This window comes from Ambystoma mexicanum, chromosome 12 (genome assembly GCF_040938575.1).
Source record: "Ambystoma mexicanum isolate Mex_15411 chromosome 12, UKY_AmexF1_1, whole genome shotgun sequence".
NCBI classification, from domain to species: Eukaryota; Metazoa; Chordata; class Amphibia; order Caudata; family Ambystomatidae; genus Ambystoma; species Ambystoma mexicanum.
Window position 1 is genome coordinate 672,042,421 of NC_090936.1, and position 21,117 is coordinate 672,063,537.

The 21,117-nt window shown below is 50.6% G+C and overlaps 1 protein-coding gene across 1 annotated transcript in view; it reads right to left on the reverse strand.

Moving 5' to 3' along the window:
- Positions 1 to 21,117, reverse strand: part of LRRK2 (leucine rich repeat kinase 2) — a 2,398,611-nt gene that overhangs the window by 1,929,180 nt on the left and 448,314 nt on the right. Inside the window, exon 11 of the mRNA XM_069629211.1 lies at positions 2,160 to 2,266. Within this exon, the coding sequence (XP_069485312.1) occupies positions 2,160 to 2,266 (107 nt within the window). The remainder of the gene's footprint in view (positions 1 to 2,159; positions 2,267 to 21,117) is intronic.

Consider the following 21,117-nt stretch of genomic DNA (forward strand, 5'->3'; position numbering starts at 1 on the left):
GCGCGGTGAGCCCTCTCCACAGCAAAGAAGGGTGACAGTTGTGGGTCGTCAAGGAGCTCCTTAAGCAAGCACTCCACTGCCTGCTCCATGCCTCCAGACAGGGCATCCTCAGGGACCCAGACTTTACGGACATTATTTCTTCTTGACCGGGATTCCAGGTCATCACATTTACTCTTGACTAGTTTCATGCCCTTTGTCAGGGTTGTCACGGCAACCTGAAGCTCAGGCACACTATCCTCCATTGCCCCGATTCTCTCCTCAGCTTGATTGATCCGCAATACCTCCTTCGCCAGTTGTGTATGTATGAGGTGACATTCTCAGTAATATCGCCTAATTTTTCATGTACAGTTGCAAACCCCTTAGTCATTGCCTCCATCATTTGCTGAAAATCAGTGGGCGTTGTATTGACGGTGTGATCTTATGCATGCAGAGGGCGAGGTGGTATTTCCATCTCCCCGCAAGGGGCAGCTTTGGTAAACTTGTCCATCTCACCGTTTTGTTTCCAGCATCAGCCCCTCTCATCATGCCTGCCAATGGTGGCGGCTATGCCCCCCGCCCCACCCACGCTCGCCTGCATCAGTTAATGCTCCCAAAGTCAACTAGGAGTTGAATTTCTAAAATGAAAGGGCTTCGCTGCTCAGCCAGCAGTTATAGAGAGGAGCAGTGCCTGATTGCAGGATAAAGCAGGCAAATATGAAGGTCTGCTGGCTGCAAGCCACTAGTCCTGCTCAGATGGGGTAGCTGACAAAAGTTTCACTGTGGCAGTCCAGTTCCAGGAGCATATATACACTGCAGCAACTCACTACTCAGCAGACCCAGTATTTATCTCCATCCGGGGGCCAGGTCAACCCGAGCACCGAGTCTGGTGCAGCCTCCGCTCTAGCTGAAGTAGCCAGTGCCGGTAATAACACCATAGCTCTTGCTCCGTTCCCAAGAGTCTTTCTGAGGACGGCACCTCTTGTCAGATAGAAGGAGGAGGGGATCAGCAGGTCACACCATTCGCAGCCCCCACAGCAAGCCGCAGTCCCAGCTTGAGGAGTGCACCCGCCACTTCAATGGAGGCTCGGGCCTGAGTATGCACACTGTCAGACAGGCGGCAACAGGCTGTATAGGGGATCACAGCAGTTACCTGCCGCCGAGCTACACTCTGGTGGTGCTACGGTTCAGGAGAAGCACCCTCGGAAAGTTTTGAGACATGGATCCCTCGGTCCGTCACTATGTCAAGGATATGTGCGCCACTACACAAAGCTCAAAAGCTAAGCAGCCATCTTAGCCGGCTGCTCAACAGCACCCCCCTTTCAAAGGTTTCTAGATGCACTTGCGCATTAAGAGTTACTTTTTGACATTTTAATATATTATGATATATTTCATGCTTGCACCTTTTGGGAGGGCACAGACCTCTGAAAAATGGGGTCGGGGAGGGAAATTAGTGCTTGCTTCTGAACATCATTTTAGTGCCATCTTTGGGAACTCTGTACTTGACTTAAGCATAGTCATGTGTTTAACATTATAAAATGATGCCTCATTTTTAACCTTTACTTTTCTGAAGGGAAAATCCTAATTTTTGCAACGGTTTAAAAAATAAATTAACAAAGCGTACGTGTGTATTGATTAGAAAGACCACCAAAGATAATGTGAAGTGGCACCGATAAAACCAATGAGGTTTTGACTATTTTGCATACTAAAGAGCATTTTGGCAAGACAAGAATGACCAAAGAGCTTTATATCCGTCACATATGTCTGTGAGAGATGTTGGACTGAATCACTAAATACTTAAAGCACGCTAGGTTTGGTACGCGTTTCCTTTTTTATTTTATTTTTTAAACAAAAAATCACCATTACAATAATGCTTTTGCAAATATTAAACATATACTCAAGTTTGGCCATCACAGACTTAGGCTGTCAGAGTGGAATGACTGCTAACAGCTAAAAATGACTCGCTATGTTGTGGATCAGCCAGACTTAGAGATACAAAATTGGCTTTATATTAAAAAATGACTAGTAAATTGAAAATGAACTGCAATTAAATGCTGCTCCTCTGGCAATCTATCGCCCTGGTTTTGGGCCTAATAGGCCCTACTGTAAATACTTCTATGATGACAGTATCAATGTAGCAGTGTCAAAATACTGTGGAAATGTGTAAAATCACGTTGTCTTACCATTCTGGTCTAACAAAGTTGCCAAGGCATTAGCAGCAGCATGAAACACTTCTTGTGATGTGGGATGCGTCAGCATAGCCAGCATCATTTCCCGATGTACTGGATACCTTTTAGAAGTACAAATCAGAGGATACAAGCTTAGAATGTCATTGATTTATTACAAACTTGCAAAAATTACTTGACAGTAACATCCTCACATCTACATATGTTCTATTTTGCCTAATTATCTCCGTCATACAGATAATATTTTGACTTTCATACTTTTCATTTTAGAGAAATTTTGGACATTCATTTCAAAAACTGCAGTGAAAGTCTACGTTTCTGTGAGCTCAGTTAGAAGGCAACATGAATTCTGCAACAGTTGCAAGAATATATTATGAAACAGAGGAGTTAATTATGAAGGATAGTTGTATTGTTCGCTCAAGGATAAGCCGAGAAGGGAGTCGGAGATGTGCAGGTGCATTGATAAGGGGTGCTGCTGGGAATGAGCGCGCGTGAGACAAACTGGGTTTTTCCACTTCTGTCTGGATTTTCCCACTCTCTGCCTCCCATACTTCCTATCTGTCCTTCGGCCGGGGATGGTTGGCAACCTAGGAGAGGCGGGGATTTTTTCCTCATAAGAGGAGAGGTATCCTGATCGTAGACTGAGAATTGGACCCCTGGGTGATGAAGTCTCGCTGAGAGGGAGGACGCTCCACTCCTGACACTGTTAGAACGTGTGATCTCTATAGCTACCTGCCTCAAGACTGAGTAGTGTTGTTGTGGCCGAGATAAAATCTTCTCTTGCAACTGCACTAACGATGATGTAGACCCTTTAATAACCATCCTTACTTGTGTGTTCATGAATAACCAATTGCATTTATTCCAATAGTTATCTGTATGTTTATTAAGTGTGAATAAAGGGCCTGTAAAGAGCCAATTATATTTTAATTGTTGGTCTAGTGTGTATTATTGCCTTTCTGAGTCGAAGAACTTTTGGTCCGTGTAATAGGGAGAGTAGTTGTGAAGTCATTACACGTGTCAGAAAAGCAAGCCCCCAATTTTAGATTGTGGGAACATTCAAATGAAGTGCACCCACACCCTCTCTTCTATCAGCTTTGTATCCTCCCCTCTTGGCACCAAATCCCCTCCCTTCCCATACATAACCCCCATCCTCTCTACCTCCTCTCGGCCCTCCTCCCCTCTCTCTGCGCTGCATCTGGAGTTGCATCTTATGCTCTGAATATGATATTTTATTTGTATCAAGCTAATACACATGCATTTCAGAGTGTTCCCACGCCCCCACCTCTCTCTCCACCCTCCATGCCCACTCAGACCTGCACCCCTTACTCTGATCTTCCGGCTTCCTCTCTACATACTCTCTCAGCCCTAAGTCCTCTAACATCTCAGAGGCAAATAGATGAGTTTGAGGAGAGGTGGGTTTTTTAAGTTTCCTAAATTAACAGATATTCTCAGGCTCATTGAGTAGGATCTTAGCCCCAATAATAACTGACATGTAGAGTATAGCTCCTGAGAAACAGCAATACTTTGTGGTGCTAAGCAAGTTGAGAATCTGAACTAGGTAGCACCACAACAGATACGCAGAGGCAGTTCATCTGCAGGCAAACAAACAAGTGTCCATAATCTATTGGATCAGGGCATATTTTTGTTAAGTATTTCAATCAGGCGATACACCCTGGTCTTAGCCTAGTATGCAGCGCTCTACCAAAATGCTTATTTTGTTTATATATATATATATATATATATATATATATATAGGTTCAAATACCCTGCGTCACGAAGGACCAGGAATCAGGCTGGTTGGTAAAGGTAATATTTATTTAAAATTCAAATCAAACATATGCTTTTTAATATATGGGGCAGCAATCGTCAATGTGGTGACAATAACAGATAAGAAGGTATGTAATGCACTTAAATTCACTCTTTAGTAACACAGAGAAAAGAGCAATTTTGGCTTGTTTGGAAAGATAGCACTTAAGATAGGATTTCCCCCTGCAATATTCCCAAACCCACAAATAAGTAATTCTAAATAGATATAAGGAAGCAGCAGGTAGTTAGGAATAAGCAATAGAAAACAGAATTTGAATCCAACCTTACCTCCCCAAACAAGAGGCAAACGGATTTGAAACCATACTGTTTAAAATGACATTTCGGAAATGGCTGATTAAAACACTGAAATTGCGCAAAAATTCCTAAATCAGTACACATTTCTATGGGAGCAACATTGAAAAGATACTAGCAATCAGAAGCAATAGTTTGAGCAAAAGTAAACAATTTGAATGCAAGGTTGAAAATAATTTAGAATAAAAATCACACGTGTAAAACTTTGCAAAAACTTTGATTCCCGCCTAAAATTAACCAAACGGGTTTTTAATAAAAAACGATTATTTTGAGAGTGGGTTGGGGTGTAGCTATATGTATTAGGTATAATCCAGAGTTGAAATGAGGTCTCTAGCTATTAAACTGAGGGAGATATGCAATGTTGAATGAGAGGCGTTTTTAGAAAAATCGAGTAGTGAAACAGAAAAGAAACTCTGTTTCAACAAGATAATATTTACTATAATTTTACTCTAGACTAGAGCATGCAGGCTAGAATAGCAAAGAGGGACACAGTAAGCTCTGGAGTTGATTCATGACTTCAACCCCAGATCCCCAGCGCCCACCCTGGCGGAACCAGTCGGATCACTCGAAATAGGATTGATAATTTAGGATTTACACAGGATAAAAATGACTAAAGAAATGGCGCTTAATAATCAAAGACAGGATTTCAATAAGGATTCTGACAATGTTACAAGTCATTAAGGTAAGGATAGGATGGTTTAGAGATTGGGATTGGACAAGGCAAGCTATGGTTTTCTATGATTCCTATTAATACTTACAGTCCACTTTAATTTAGGATTTTGGACCGTCAAGGGTTCTGGTCATCACACGAATCAGGTCTAACCAAAGACAGCTGGACAAATCTGGCGGAACAGTATCAGTATCAGTGGGATGGCGAGCCTGGAGCAGGCATAAATTTAGTAGCAGCAAGCCAGGCTGATCAGGATGCTTCCCTTAGGTTTTTGGGATTTGAGACCTAGCTGAAAAGGGGTTCAGCAATGCATAGGCCTTGGCTTTGCAATGAAAATCTGGAATCAGGATCAAGCAGGATGAAGAAATCAGGAACAGGAACAGGACGCCATGCAGGAATTCAAGAAGAAAGTCAGGAATCAGTGTCTCCCTGTGTGCTGTCAGGGGCCCTTATTTATCATGTCAAATGACATCACTACAGTATATGGCAGGGGCAGGCTTACTACCCACACCCATAATGCTAGGATTGGGACAGAGCATAGTTTCCGCTCTGCCCACAGCTGATTGGATCACAGAAACAGGGCGTCATGTTTATGAGGTGATTTTTACTGTGTCTAGAAACCGCCCCTAGCTATTGGAACCAAAATCTAATTTTGCCACAAATGCATATGTATGCAGTTATAACCTCTGAGAAAATCAGATACACAGGTTACATCTTTTGTGCGTCATATTTCAATCCAAACCCCAAATCTGTGGGACCTGGTGTTGCCTTTCTGCTACATTTTGGCAATTTTAACCATGAAAGATGTGGCCTAAAATTCCCCAATTTTGTACACAGATGCACATTTACTCCTGGAATATGTGTACAAAAAAAATGTTATTTCTCAACATCAATACTTTCCACGTAATCTATCATTTTTTATAACTTTTGTTCCTTATGCAGTAATGAGTTCTACCAAGTTTTCAAAGAAAGAACATAAAATTAGATTTAGAACTTTTCATATTTTCCTCGTTCTTGCTACAAAGTTAAATGTCTTTAGAGTTCAGTTACAAAATTGCCTTTTAAAACCAAATGTTACTTAATCACTCCCCCCCCACCAACTGCAAGCAGCTGTCAATTCCTTTGAAGCAGGATGAGGGGCCTCTCTCTTGATTATAGATTTTATTGCCCCTCACACTTGACAGGTGAGAGTCTCAGCTTGCTATTGTCCCAGCCTGGAGCAAAGATGAATGTCTGATGAGCTGCGGAAGTCCCTTTGTCCTGGTGCATTGAAAGTCCTCCAAGCTAGCAATTAGCGCTTTCATGTGCCAGATGTTTATGAGGTGTCACCCTTTCTCAGGGCTAGCAACTGGCAGAGCAAGTTCTTTTTTATATATCATTTGCCAACTTACATTTTACATTTTGACTTAAATCTGTGGAATCAAAACAGTTTATAGATGTTCTTTTACCAGCAACAAATCCTTTTATATTTCTAAATAAGCAGGCCTTTACACAATATATTTCTTAAATAGGTGATTTTCTCTCTTCAGTCAGAAAAAGCACATTTTACTATTTCTTTAAATTCGGTTTTCATCTCCAGCAAATACACACTTTCTGAAGCTATAGTTCTTTTCTTGAGTGCTGGAGTTGTTCTGCAGCATGGATACATTTGACAGGCATCTATTTAGAGTCTTTCTCTAAACAGCTGATTCTTGATACTCTTGCAAAGAAATAGATGTGTTTCCCATGTAAAATGAAAACCAAGCCCCTGGTTGATTCTTCAAAGATACTTTTGACAGGAGCTGTCATTCAAATGAGGCCCGGTTCCTCTGAGACACAAGGGATGATCCTGGGCATTGCAGGGCCTTTTTAACCACACTGGTTCACGAGAAATTGAAGAATCTAGCACCAGGCAGCACTTTGAAGGTTGAAAAAGGTGTCATTTTAAATAGGCATTTTGGGTTTTCAGCAAAGTAATCCTGCCTCTTTCACTTTACTCCATGTTAAATGTTGCAGAGCACACTGGCACAATCCTGCAGTGAGTGCCCTGTTCCACCCCACCTGAAATGTGTGTGGTAGGGTGGTGCAGCCATTTTCTGGTTGTTGCAAAAATGCAGTTTAGACATATCGTCGGACCATCCCATCGAAAGAACGTTACCAGGTAAGAAAGTAACTTGTTCTTCGAGGGGATTGGGTCCTCCGACGTATTCCATATCTATGACAGACTCCCAAAGCAATACCAGAGAAAGGAGGAGGGAAAGAATTTAGAATTAAAATTTAGAATTGCCAATCAAATAGCAGAGCAAAGAATCGCCTTGCTAAAGGCCAGATCCTGTCCTCAGATGGAATCGAGGGAACAGTGACGTACAAATGTATGTACTGAAGCCCAGGTGGCTGCATCACAGATGTTGCAAATAGGAACACCCCTCTGCAGGGCAGTAGATGCAGCCATACCCCTGGTAGAATGGGCCCGCAAGCCAGCCGGCGGGTCCTTACCCGCCAAGCGGTAACACTCCGAGATGGCCAAAATAATCCAGCAAGACAAAGTCTGTTTCGTCACAGCTTGTCCCAAATGCTTTCCAGCGTAACCAATAAAGAGTTGATCGCCCACTCTGACCCGGGACATGCGTGAAACATAAAAGCTTAAAGCTCTCCTAGGATCAAGTCTATGGAGCCTCTCCTCTTCCTTACCAGGATGCGGAGAAGGATAGAATGCCAGAAGAACAACCTTCTGGGCCAAATGAAATTCCGAAACCACCTTCGGAAGAAAAGAAGGACGAACTCCAAGGACAACCCTGTCCTTGTGAAATACAGTAAAGGGTGGCTGAACTGAAAGTGCCTGTAACTCACTCACTCTGCGAGCGGAAGTAACCGCAACTAAAAACACAGTTTTCAGAGTTAACAGCCTTAAAGGGAAAGAATGTAAAGGCTCAAACGGAGCACCCATAAGAAACTTAAGAACAAGGTTTAAATCCCAACCGAGTACCAGGAAAGGTGACGGAGGGAACACATTAGTGAGCCCTTTCAGAAACTGTGAAATTAAAGGGATTTTAAAGTAGGAACACTCTTCAGACAAGCGCTTAAAGATGGACAGCGCCGCCAGGTAACCTTTAATGTTACCCACTGCCCCTGTGGGCCAAAGAAAGTAAAAAAGGACAGAACCATGGGGATGTCACATGCAAAAGGATCCACATTCTGAACTCTGCACCAGTCGCAGAACTTACGCCAACGGTACAGAGACTTTGTTGCTGGCCGTCGGGCCGAGAGCAACACCTCCATCACGTCTTCAGGGAGGTCCCAATCCTTATACCTCAACCTTTCAGAAGCCAAGCGTGAAGGTTGAGGGATCTGACCTCTGGATGGAGAACCTGACCCCCCCCTCCCGTGAGAGCAGATCGTCTCGGTAGGGAAGACGACGTGGAGGGCAGATGGACAAGTCGAGAAGGTCCGGATACCACGTCCTCCGAGCCCACGCCGGAGCAATGAGGATCATCCGGGAACCAAACTTCCGTAACCTCCGCAGCACTTGCGGGATGACGGGGACTGGAGGAAACGCGTACAGCAGCAGGAGTGACCACTCCACCACAAACGCGTCTCCTAAGGCTCCTTTTGGAGGAAATTCCCACGAGCAGAGCCGCTCGCACTTCCGGTTGACACTGGAGGTGAAGAGATCCACTTGAGGGGTCCCCCAAAGGGCGAAGATCTCCAGGAGAATCTCCTGAGCCAACTCCCACTCGTAAGAGATCGTGCTCTGCCTGCTCAGAGCGTCCGCCGTCACGTTTCCGTCTCCGGCCAGATGAACTGCCGAGATCGAAACTTCCTGCTGGATGGCCCAGAACTCGAGCTGCATCGCCTCCCTGCACAGAGGAAGTGACCCTGCCCCCCCCTTTTTCTTGATCCTGAGGGACACTGTGTTGTCCCTCAGGATCAGGACATTCTTTCCTCGCACAGTCGGCAGAAAAGCCTTCAGGGCTAGCCTGACGGCCCTCAGCTCCAACATATTGATATGGAGTTTGGACTCCGACGGAGACCAACGACCGCTGACTGTCAGCTCGTTGGCATGAGCTCCCCATCCCGTGAGGGATGCATCCATCACGATCGTCACCTCCGGCCAGGGAAGCCAAAATGGAGCCCCCTTCATCAAGTTGCCTTCGACGGCCCACCACAGAAGGTCCCGGGCGACCGAGGGCATCACCTGAACCGGGTCCGACATCCTGCCGGAGGACTGTGACCATTGCATCTTGAGTGCCCACTGCAAAGATCTCATCCGCAGGCGAGCCTCTGGCACCAGAAGAATGCAGGATGCCATGAGGCCGAGCAACCTCAAGAACTCGAACGCTGGGAGCGTCTGGGCATGCTGAAACTTGTGCACCATCTGCTGAATGTGAAGAGCCCTCACCCTGGGAGGAAAACACTGCCCCAGGGAAGTGTCGAGCACTGCTCCGATGTGCTGGAGCCGCTGTGTTGGCGTCAAATGGGACTTCTTTAAATTGAGGGAGAAGCCCAGCCTGTGAAGGGAGTGGCAGGTGACGGACAGATGATCCAGGACTTGTTCGGGAGAGCTCCCCCTGATCAACCAATCGTCCAGGTAGGGGTAGACGTGAATCCCCCCTTGCCTGAGATGCGCTGCCACCACCACCATGAGCTTGGTGAAAACCCTCGGGGTGGAGGTCAATCCGAATGGCAGGATTCGAAACTGAAAGTGCGAGTCGCCAACCGCGAACCTCAGGTACTTCTTGTGCTTGGGATGGATCGGCACATGGAAGTAAGCATCCTTGAGGTCGAGACACACCAACCAGTCCTGAAGCTGAAGGGCCTGGAGGACTTGAGAGAGAGTAACCATCTTGAACTTGTCCTTCCTGAGGAGTTTGTTCAAACCGCGCAAGTCCATGATGGGTCTCAATCTCCCGTCTTTCTTTGAAATCAAAAAATAAGGGGAATACCATCCCTTGTTCCTCTCCGCTACAGGCACCAGTTCTATGGCGCCTTTCTCCAGCAGGGCTTGAATTTCCTGCGCAAGGAGCGGATCCGGACTCTGCAAAGAGGTTCCCCGGTGGATTGTCGTGAGGCCTCTGCCGAAAGGGAAGACAGTAGCCGTGGGTTATGATCTCCAGAACCCACACATCTGAAGTAATGGCACGCCACTCTACAAGATGCTGCGCCAGCCTTCCCCCAACCGGCGAACCATGGGACATGGCCTCATGACTGAGTGGGAGCGGCTGCGGCGTTACCTGAGGGCAAAGAGGCAACTGCCCCAGCGGCCTTGGCACCACGGGTACCCTGTCGTCCACCTCTGGTACCCCTGCGTTGGCCTCTTTGACTGCCAGCTCCTCTCGCTTTACTGAAGGACGAGTAATAGCGAAAGGAACCACCCCTCCATTGCTGTCCCCTAGGACGAAAAGGCGGAGGTTGGCGAACTGCAGCGCCCAACCACTTCGCTGCAGCTTTGGAGGTCTGCAACCTCTCAAGGCTCTCGTCAGCCTTGCTGCCAAAAAGGTGTTCACCGTCAAAGGGCATGTTGAGGAGCCGGGACTGCACATCAGGAGCAAACCCCGACTTTCGCAACCATGCAAACCTGCGTATTATAGGTGCTCGCCGCCATGGACCTGCTGACACATTCAGCCATGTCCAAACCCGACTGAATGGACTCACACATGGCATCCTTACCATCCTGGACCATAGCAAGGAAACCATCCCGTTCTTCCCCTTCGGGAATATGTTCAGCCGCTAATGCAACACAGTTCCACAGAGTGTGTGCGAAACGAGACAAGGCACATACGGAGTTGGCCGTCTGAAGCGCCATACCCCCTGAAGAAAACACTTTCTTCGCCCAACCGTCAAAACATTTGTCGTCCCTATCCGGAGGGATGGTAGGATACGACGCATGCTTTGCTGGGGCCGTAGCCGCCTGCACCACCAAACTCTCCGGAGTGGGGTGCCTGGACAAGTAGCAGGGGTCGCTACTGGCTGGACGGTATTTTCGCGACAAAGACTTGCCCACTGCCGGGACTCTCTCCAGAGCAGTCCGAGCCGCCGCCACCCTTCTCTCCAGAGCCGGGTCAGTGGGGGGACCAAGATCAAGGATGTCTGTTAGATCATCCTGAACAATCTCCCCTGGGGGAGCCGACCATCCCAAGTACTCTGTGACCCGAGACATAAGGCACCAGTACGAAGAATCGGCATGAGTGCCAAGCTCCGGCCTACAAAACTCCACCTCCGGAGAGGTGTCCAGTCCACTGGCATCATGCAGTGACTGCCTCAGGTCATCAAACTGACGATGGACCGAGAGAAGCTCATCTGGCACCATAACCGGAACCAAGCCTTCATCAGAGCCTTCATCACCCCCTGAAATGCACTCCAGGCGGTGAGAGTTAGGCACCTGGGGACCAAAGCTATGCCTGACCTTAGCCAGAGCCTTTCTAGGGGCTAACCCCGTACCACGGGGCCCCTCCGACACCACCGTCTCGAAAGGCGTCGAGGGCGCCCGACGAGTCGGTGCCGAGAGAATCGGCGTCGACGTCAGCTGCAGCGCCGCCAGCAGCGATGGCGTCAACACAGGCCTCGAAGCCGGAGCTCCAAGCGTGTCTCTCGACGACCTAGGCGCCAACAGTGTCGACGACCCCCTCGGAGGCAGAGCCTCGAGAGAGATCGTCGACGACCTCGGCACCACAGGCATCAACGCCTTCCTCGAAGACAGCACAGGATCACGCAGTCTTGAGCGTGTCGAGGACCGGGACCTGGAACGGGCATGGTCAGAACGGCTACCCTTGTCCGAGCGGGACCTCTCCCGCGAGCCGTGCCGACCACCCGAGCCCGAAGGCGTACGGGTAGTGTCTCTCAATCAGTGCCGACCGACCCCACTCGGAGGCGGAGACGAACCGGTGCCCTGCAATTTGAGAATCGCCAACATTTTCTTCCCGAAGGAAGCCCATTCCTCCAGTGTCGCTTGCATGGTGGGATAAGCGACCCGCCGACGGGCGGAGTCCTCGGAAGAGGACGGGGAAGGCGACCGATGCCGGCGTTTCCGGGAATGCCTCGAAGAGGCAGAGGAGTGGCGAGACCGACTCCTGGAAGGAGACCCACTGGACTTCCGACGATGATGCAGAGAGTCGCCTCTCGAGTCATCTGTCGAAAGCCCCGTAGACCTCGACTTCCTGGGCTTAGACACCCGACCTACCGACAACTTCTTCTTGCGCTCCCGCAAGGCCTTGGCCGTGAGCGACTGGCAGTCGACACTTTCGTCCGTATCGTGGGCCTCCCTGAGGCACCAGAGGCAGGCGTCGTGCGAGTTCGTGACCGACATCTTGGACCCACAGTCCCCGCATTTCTTGAAGCCCGGTCGCGGGGTGGAAGACGAGGTAGACATCGTATCACAAACAGGTTTTCACAAAAACCAAACAGGTTCAAAGGAACCGAGAAGAATACAACAAACTCCAAAGAGTCGAGGCGTACTGAGATTCACAAAGTGAACACGTTCGCGGAAAAAACAGAACTGAGGCTACGGGCGTCGTGCATCCTAATTATCACATCGGGTGACATCAGCCATCGGAGGAGGTCCTCGGGGACAGCGCATCGACGTCATCGACGCAGACGCCGAAAATTTTCCGAAGCAGTACAGCTGTGGACATTAACTGTCAGATATGGAATACTTCGGCGGACCCAATCCCCTCAAAGAGGTTTGCAGAGTAGCTACTTCCTGAATGTGGACAATAGGCACGGTAGGCGAGGAACAAGTTACTTGCCTGTAACTGTTGTTTTCCAGCATGGGTCTGGCATGGATTCACATGCTCATGAATATTCCCCGTCGTCAGGCCGGGAATCCTCGGTAAAGAAAAAAATCAGTACCAGTTTCGTTTCTGATCTGTCTTTCTTAGTAGTAACCAATCGCTGGTCTCTGGGTCATACTGCCCCCAGCCAATGACTGCCCTCTCCCTAAACCCGCCTCTGGCAGCCATCCTCGGATTTGGTAGCACGTAAAGTGGCAGTGTGACCACGTGAAGAGCCGCAGAGGGGTAGGAGGGAGGGTTCGCATGTGAATCCATGCCAGACCCATGCTGGAGAACAACAGTTACAGGTAAGTAACTTGTTCCTTCTCGAGCATGGGGTCTGGCATGGATTCACATGCTCATGAATATAAGAATACACAGCAGTACACACATGCACAACCACAGGTGGTGGCAAAGGCTCAATATTAAGCATTACATCAAAACTCAACATTAAGCATTTCTTACCTCCTCACCAGGCTCACCTTAAGCGAACAGGTTGCGCAGCACTGCTTGGCCGACCCTGGACTCCTCCCTGGAATCCCGGTCGATGCAGTAGAATGTCGTGAAGGTGTGCGTCGACCTCCACGTAGCAGCCCTGCAGATGTCCAGCAGGGGCAAACCAGACAAGAACGCCGTGGTAGCAGCGACCGCTCTGGTCGAATGGGCTCTCGGACGGCCGGGCAACGGTCGGTTCGCCAACCGATGACAGTGCATGATGCAGCTGGCGAGCCATCTGGAAATGGAAGCCTTCGAGAGAGCCTTCTCTTGGTTCACAGGTCCAAAGTTCATAAACAGCTGTGATGTCCTCCGAAAACTCTTTGTTCGGTCCACGTAGAACTTCAGCGCTCTAGCTACATCCAGCGAGTGCAAAGTCCTCTCGGCCAGCGACGAAGGCGACAGGAAAAAGACTGGTAACACCAAGGGCTGTTGAGATGGAAGTCAGATGGCACCTTGGGCAAGAAGGAGGGGTGCGTCCTCAGCACTACCCTTGTATCGTGAAAGGTCAGGTATGGAGGCTTGCAGGATAGTGCCTGGATCTCTCCCACTCGTCGTGCGGAGGTGATGGCCACCAGGAACGCTGTTTTCCACAACAGAAACTTCAACAGGGCCAAATGCAATGGCTCAAATGGCGGACCCATGAGCCTGGTCAGCACCACGTTGAGTTCACACGCCGGGGTTGGCGCCTTCACCGGCGGGAATGATCGAAACAGTCCCTTCATAAATTCCTTAACCAGGCGACGAGACCACAGGGATGACCGCCCTGTAGTCCTGGTGTATCGGGAAATCGTTGCCAGGTGTATCTTGATTGAAGCATGAGATAGTCCAGTTTTGGCTAGCGACAGAAGCTACGGCAGTACTTGAGGGGCCATAATCCGCAGAGGGTTAATCTTCTGTGCACGGCACCAGATAGAGAAACTCTTCCACTTATGTCCATGGCACTTGAGAGTTGAGGACGCCCTGGCCTTCGCAAGAACCTCTCTGCAGTCGGCCGGGATATCGTATCCTCCAAACTCTAGTGCTGCAGGAGCCAGGCCTGCAAGTTCAGCGACTCCGGGTCGTGATGAAAAATTGCACCTCCTTCTCTGGAGAGTAGATCTGCGTCCGTCGACAGCTTGACTGGTGGGGACACTGACAAGTCCAGAAGGTCCGGGAACCAGATCTGTCTCGGCCACGCTGGTGCGACGAGGATCATTCTGCACCGGGACCTCTTGAGCTGGTTGATGAGTCGGAGCAGCAACAGCAACGGAGGAAACGCATATAGGAACAGGCCGTCCCAGGGGAACGAGAAAGCATCGCCCATGCTCCTCGGTTGGGGAAACCTGCTGGCGAACCTCTGGCACTTGGAGTTCGTCACCGTCGCGAATAGGTCGATCTGGGGTTTACCCCATCGCTGAAAGAGTCGGTCCACTTGATTGTGGCGTAGTTCCCACTCGTGGCACGAGCGCAGCTCTCTGCTGAGTGAGTCGGCGATGGTGTTTTTTTTTATCCCTGCCAGATGAAACGGCACCAGAAACATCCCTTGAGCAACGGCCCAATGCCACAGGTCCTGGGCTTCCTTGGATAGGGCCGGGAATGTGGTTCCGCCCTGCTTCCGGATGTAGAACATCATGGTGGTGTTGTCGGTGAACATCCTCACCACCTTGCCCTTGAGGGACGGGAGAAAGGACCTGAGGGTCCAGAACACTGCCCGGAGCTCCAGGATGTTGATGTAGAGAGGCTTCTCCTCCGGGAGCCAAAGGCCTCTCGCATGAAGATCTCTGGTGTGAGCTCACCACCCCTCCAGGGAGGCATCCGTCGTCACCGTCACCTGGTGGGCCGGGGTCTGAAAGTCTGTCCCCGCCGCTAGATGAGCGCGGGTGCCCCACCACCGGATCGCTCGTCGGAAGGTCTCGTTGAGAGGGATCCTGTCCTCGAAGCTGCCCGCAGCTTGAATCCAGCGGGCGTTGAGAAACTCCTGTAGAGGGCGCATCCGAAGCCTGCACAGGCGCACAAGATAAATGCAAGAGGACATCATCCCGAGGAGGGACTTGATGGACCTCACTCTGGCCACGTCCGTGGCCAGCAGACGCTGCACCTTCTGTCTTCTTTTTCACGAGGAAGTACCTTGAGTATACTCCGGAGCCCCGCAGCCTCTTTGGGACGAGCTTGATGGCACCTTTCTTGAGCATCGCCCTTACCTCCAACAGCAGTTGAGGGACGTGGTTTTCATTCCTGGCCACGGGAGGAATGCAGCACTTTTTTAGAAATTCAAGGGCGTGCCCCTGGGCCAGGGTGTCCATCACCCAACAGTCGGTGGAGATGGACTCCCACGCGCTGATGAACTTCGCCAGACGGCCTCCCACCGGGGTGCTTCGGTGGGGGCCCGACGCCACAGTCAGTTCAATCTTGCTTGGAGAACACCTTGCCGCCTTGGCCTCCCTGGCAACGACAGCGGGATCCACCTGACTTGCTTCATCCTCTATAGGCTTCCTGTGACGAGGAGCGGGCCGCTTGGCGGTACGTAGAGGAGCCACCGCCGAATCCTTTGGAGGCACCCTGCTTGCCTCCGGGGCTCCAAAAGGACGGCCTTCGTTGCTGGAGAACTCCTAGGGCCTTAGCCGTCTCCGCCTTGATGGCTTGGAAGGACTCATCCACTGTTTTCCCAAACAGGTTGTTCCCGTCGAACTGCATGTCCAAAACCTTGGCTTGTACGTCCTGGCGGAAATCCATCGCCTTGAGCCACCCTCGTCGTCTGAGGCAAACGCTGTTGCCTAGCTGGCAGAAACCGGTGTTGGCAATGTCCGTTGCCACCGTTATGGCGTGGTCCGACGCCACCTCACCTTTCTGCAAGATCTCCAGGGCCTCAGCCCTCTTGTCGTCCGGTAGGAAGTCCAACAGGGGGGGCGATCTTGTACCATAACTTCCTGTCGTAGCGGGCCACGATCGCGAGGGCGTTGGCCGCCTTAATCGTTGTTGCCGCCGACGAGATAACTCGTAGTCCCATTGCATCCAGCTTCTTTCATTCGCCGTCCCCCCCCCCTTTTTTCTTGGCCGCCGCTGGGACGACCGAGTCAGGGGTCGGTTGCGCCCTAAGGCACAAAGGGGCCGCATCGGGGACCCGGTACTACTTCTCGTACCGATCCCTCTTGGCCGGCGTCATAGGCGGGTTCTTGAGAAGGGTGAGACCCTCGACCCAGATGTCATCCAGCAGAGGCACGGCGAGGACTGTCTTCCTCTTGGCCTCGCGCCGTTGGTAAAGGGAACCTTCCTTCTTCTCTTCGGGGCAGAGCTGAAAAAGCTCAGATGCCCTGGCAATCATAGCGTGGAAAGACCCAATCTCGTCAGACGGGGAGGCCCGGGCTGGAGGCGATGGGAGCTCCGTCCCGTCGTCACCGCCGGCATCCGTACCCGTCGTGGCCGTGTCCATTCCCGTGTCATCCCCAGGTACGGGGGACGTGGGCAAAGGCTGAGCAGGCCGGGAGGGCTGAAAAGGCAGGGCAGGATAGGGCCGTCTTCTCTTGTTTGGGGGACTTCCCGATGGGCCTGGCTCTGGCTCCTCCGTCGGGCCTGGTTCCGGCTCCTCCGTCGGTGGTACGGGCAATCTCATCCTTAACTCCGAACATAAGCATTGTATTGCCAACAAAATGGCCGCCGAGTCGTCCTGCGGCTCCAGAAGCGATGGGCGCGACGGTTGACTAGGAACCTTGCCAGCACCGCCGTCGCTCTCGTTGTCCCCTTCGTCAGGATCCCTCCCGTGAGACCGGGCCTCTTCGACACCCTCGTCGAGGCGCTCCAAGACTTCAACCAGTTCCTCCTCGGAGGCTGTGTCCGTGTCCACAATGGCCACCGGCTCCCCCCCTCTTTTTCCGCCGGGTCTTCACGGGGGTCTTCTCGATGGGCCTGAAAGAGGCTTCCCTCCGCGGTGGCAGGGAAACTCTGGGCCCCAAGGTCGCCTCCACTGGTGTAGCCTCCTCAGGCTGCGCCAGGGCTGCCGCGACTTCCTCGATAGAGGCCTTGGCCGGATGAATCAAGGCCTTCACCACCTTCTGCGGGCCTGTGGCCTTCACCTTGGGGGGAGGGTCACTGCCTCGGTCTCCCTCGACTGGATCCTTAGAGATAGACCGGGGCCTCTCCAGAAGCTTCGCCGGGTTCTCGGTCTTCCTCTTCCCTGAGCCAGAGCGTTGGCTCGTGGTTGATGGCGCTGGAGAGGATGCTCCCTGCCTGGCAGCCGAGGAGCCCGACCATTAGGCACTCCCAGTGCCCGCAGACTCACTGTGCTTTGCCTTCTGTTCGGCCCCCATCGCCGGGGCGCCCTCACAGGACTTAGAAGACCGCTCGGACTTCTTCTCACCTGACGGGCTCTTTCCTTCTAGCCAGTTGGAGAGACGAAGGTGTCGGTCCCTGATGGTCCGTTCCGACATGCTCCCGCAAAACGCACAGTCCTTCTCCACGTGCGTTTTGTCCTCATGAAGGCAGTAGAGACATTTTGAGTGCTCGTCCTCCTTGAACACATTCTGCAGCTAGCATCCAGGGCAAACCCTGAACAGCTTTCCGGGCGTCGAGCTTCCTTTCTCCTGGGCCATGTCCGGGTAGGCCGCAGAAACTTCTGGACTTCTCCAAGAAGCGTAACTCGACAAAAACTTCACCCTTGAGGGGCGTAGAAAATCCAAAACGGGTCCCCGTTGATCAGATGTAGACATGGTGGAGTTTGAGGCTCTATTTGACCGAAAAATGCGAACATCTCTTTGAAAAAGCGCGAAAACGCAGCAAAAAGCTCGAGAGCTAAACACGAGGACTACCCAACACGTGAGCGTGCGATAAAAATCTGAGGATGGCTGCCAGAGGCGGGGCTTAGGGAGAGGGCAGTCAATGGCTGGGGGCAGTATGACCCAGAGACCAGTGATTGGTTACTACTAAGAAAGACAGATCAGAAACAAAACTGATACTGATTTTTTCTTTACCGAGGATTCCCGGCCTGACGATGGGGAATATTCATGAGCATGTGAATCCATGCCAGACCCCATGCTGGAGAAAGCATGGAATCACAAGTTTGACACTGACACAATGAGTACAATGTGTAAAACCTTTATTGAAGTTGTTTGGGCTGGAAAAACTCCTACTTTGACCTATAACTAAGATGGGAGTAATCTCAACCATCAAACGATAAACAAAACAGTCCTAGCGGAGTCCATCAAATCAAAATGGCCTATGCTGACAAAGCCTAATGCCTGCCCCATCTCTGGTACAAAAAGTGTATAAAGGAGAAATGTATGCAAAGGAAAAATCAGTGTTCAAAAGAATAAATGTGGTTGAACCAGCTCTCCTCCCCACGTTAAACCTCAGAGAGTAAGGCTGACCCTGTAGGCAGAACAAAGTTCAACAAAACTTGCAAAGAGGCTCCCTTCCCCAAGCTTATTACACTTCGGGTCTCCCTCTGTTGGGCCCGGCCCACTTTCGGATTTCAAAGATGGGGATTTTGAACTGTTGCTCTTGTCCCTTGGTCCGTCCTTCGGCTCCAGTAGGTTTGCCCTTGCCTCGGAAGTTTTGCTTGTACTAGTGTTCCGCCTTGCTCAAAGTGTGTCTCTAGATTCTGCCTTTTATTGGTGTCAGGAGAGCTCATTTGTATCAGGTGTATGCACTTAGAATCAAGGGCCTGAGTTTGCCTGACCCAATTAGCGGGACATGTGCAGTACGATGCGTGAAAGTTAATGTTGTTACATTCAGTCATCCTCTTCCTCGGCCCAGTGTTTGTGTAAAAAGGGGGGGGGGAGCGGGTTAGGACCTCAGAAATCCTAAGAAATAGCATGAGTTAGATAAACAAAATCGGGGGACTACTGTGTCCCATCATCGGCTGCCCCAATCCCACTCCCCGAAAACCCCTCACCCAGGTGATCCTCCCGCACTGTTCTACCTCCAGGGTCTGCATCCAAAGGTGATGGCCATGCCCTGGTCACCTGAGAGAGAGATCCCCGGGCACTAGCGGGTGAGACACCCTCTGGTTTCTCACAGCACCCTCCAATGATTCTCAGTCTAATGACTTCTTCATTTGAATATGTGTGAAAATCACAGTGAGTCACCAGTTTGCGCAGTCAAGCTGCAACGCATCCATGTACTCACCAGTCATTTGACATGTGGTGAAAGTATGCCTCTCATGGTCTACCTTGCTCTGAGGGTCAAAATATGTAACAGTGCCTCCTTGAGTCCCTCATAGGTTTTTACTTCTTCAGGTGGGAATGTAGGGATGATGTCTTCAACTTCATCTCCAACTAAGTTGATGAGTAATCTCATGGCAAACTTATCTGGTGCCTTCTCGTATGCGGCCATGTATTTCTCGAACCTTCGCAACCATCTTTCCCATCGCTGTTCCAGGGCTTGCTGTTCACCCCTGTCAAAAGGGCCTGGCCAGCGAAACGGAGCTGCGCTGGGCCCCTCATCCTCAGACGTTTCACTTGCTGGCCTGTGACCTTCTCTCTCTTCACTCCCGGACATGTTGGCTGTAGACCTTGCTCTCCAGGAAGGTGTGGTGCTCACCAACTTTATATATTAATATTGTGTTATTTTTCATGTGAATAGGTGCAAATATGCCACCTTCATCGCCAGATTTTGTGTCCCACCTTTAATGGGGCCTGTGCACTCTCAAGCTGTCACTGCGCAGCTTTGTGCCAAAATGAGGGGCACTGAGACAAGCGAGAATAGTCTGCCTTTATTCACTTTCCTTTTCTCACTGCCAGCATACGTGGCAAAACCCCTAATTTGCATGCACAACTTCACGCATTCTCATTCTTCCCAGTTCAGTGCGAAGAGGCTCCTCGTCACGCTGCATTAATTGTGTCCTTCCCGGACACGACATCAATGAGGTCCCTCACATCTGAGTTATGAGCAATGATTGATCATGCATTGACGAGTGAAAAAGAGTGTCTTGTGGGGGCGGGAGTGGACAGGCCAGCTGCAAGCATGGAACTTGAAGGGGCAGCTAAAGGAGTAGCAGTGGTACATGTACAGAGGTATACAAGGCGATAGTTTGCAGGGGTGGGAGTGTGCAAAGCATGGGAGGTACTGAGGTGCTGGAGTTCTATCAGTACCTGTGCATGGGAGGGAGGCTTTGGTGGTAGCTGATAGATGGAGAGCAGTCTGTGTGTCAGTATTGATGACGACTTGTGGTCTGCTGTGTGGTAAGGGGGGGTTGCCTACATACATGTGGAGTGGAGCTGTACAAAAGTTTAACGTGTTGCAGTGAGCAAGACGGGTGGGAGAAATAGAGTTGGTTGAAAGGAGTGCTCAGAGCAAGGCCTGAAGGAGCCGGCAGCTTGTAATAAGTTGTTGCAATATTTCCCAAAGACATTCTTGCCTTGAGTAGCAAGGGAGGTGACGAGTGTTGCAAGAGGGTTTGCACTGCAAAGTGCAGGTGAGACAAATGGAGCCGAAAGCATGGACCTGGTGTAAAAGAAGTTGGATCTTTGAGTTGAACTGTTGTGAGTGGGGGTAAACGCACACGAATGGGGTTGGTGTCAGGTAGGGCTGCTGGCTAGCTCATGAGTCATCAGGCAAGGTCAACACGTGTCCTGTGGTGGTAGCTCAAATTGGGAAGCAGGTAGTGTAGTGATTCAGAGGGCTTGGTCGGGGTGGGAGGAGCGCAAACCGGGAAACTGGCATGAACCTGTGGTTCCAATCTCATTGATCAGGGGAAGCATGTGATTTTCAGTACTATCCCAGCGAAGGCTTGTGTGACGAATCCTCCAGATCCCTCACTAGACCCCTGCCTAAAATCTCCACCCAGGTGGCCAGGGAAAGGCAGACAATTCCTGGTCCTCACCTTGGGGGTAGTGGTATGTGGTAGGATGATCTGGGAGGATAAAACGCCCATGGGAGTGTGAGGATGAGACATTATTTGTCTTCCTCTAGGGAGGATGTCTGCTTGGTGCCAATGCACATAATGGCTTGT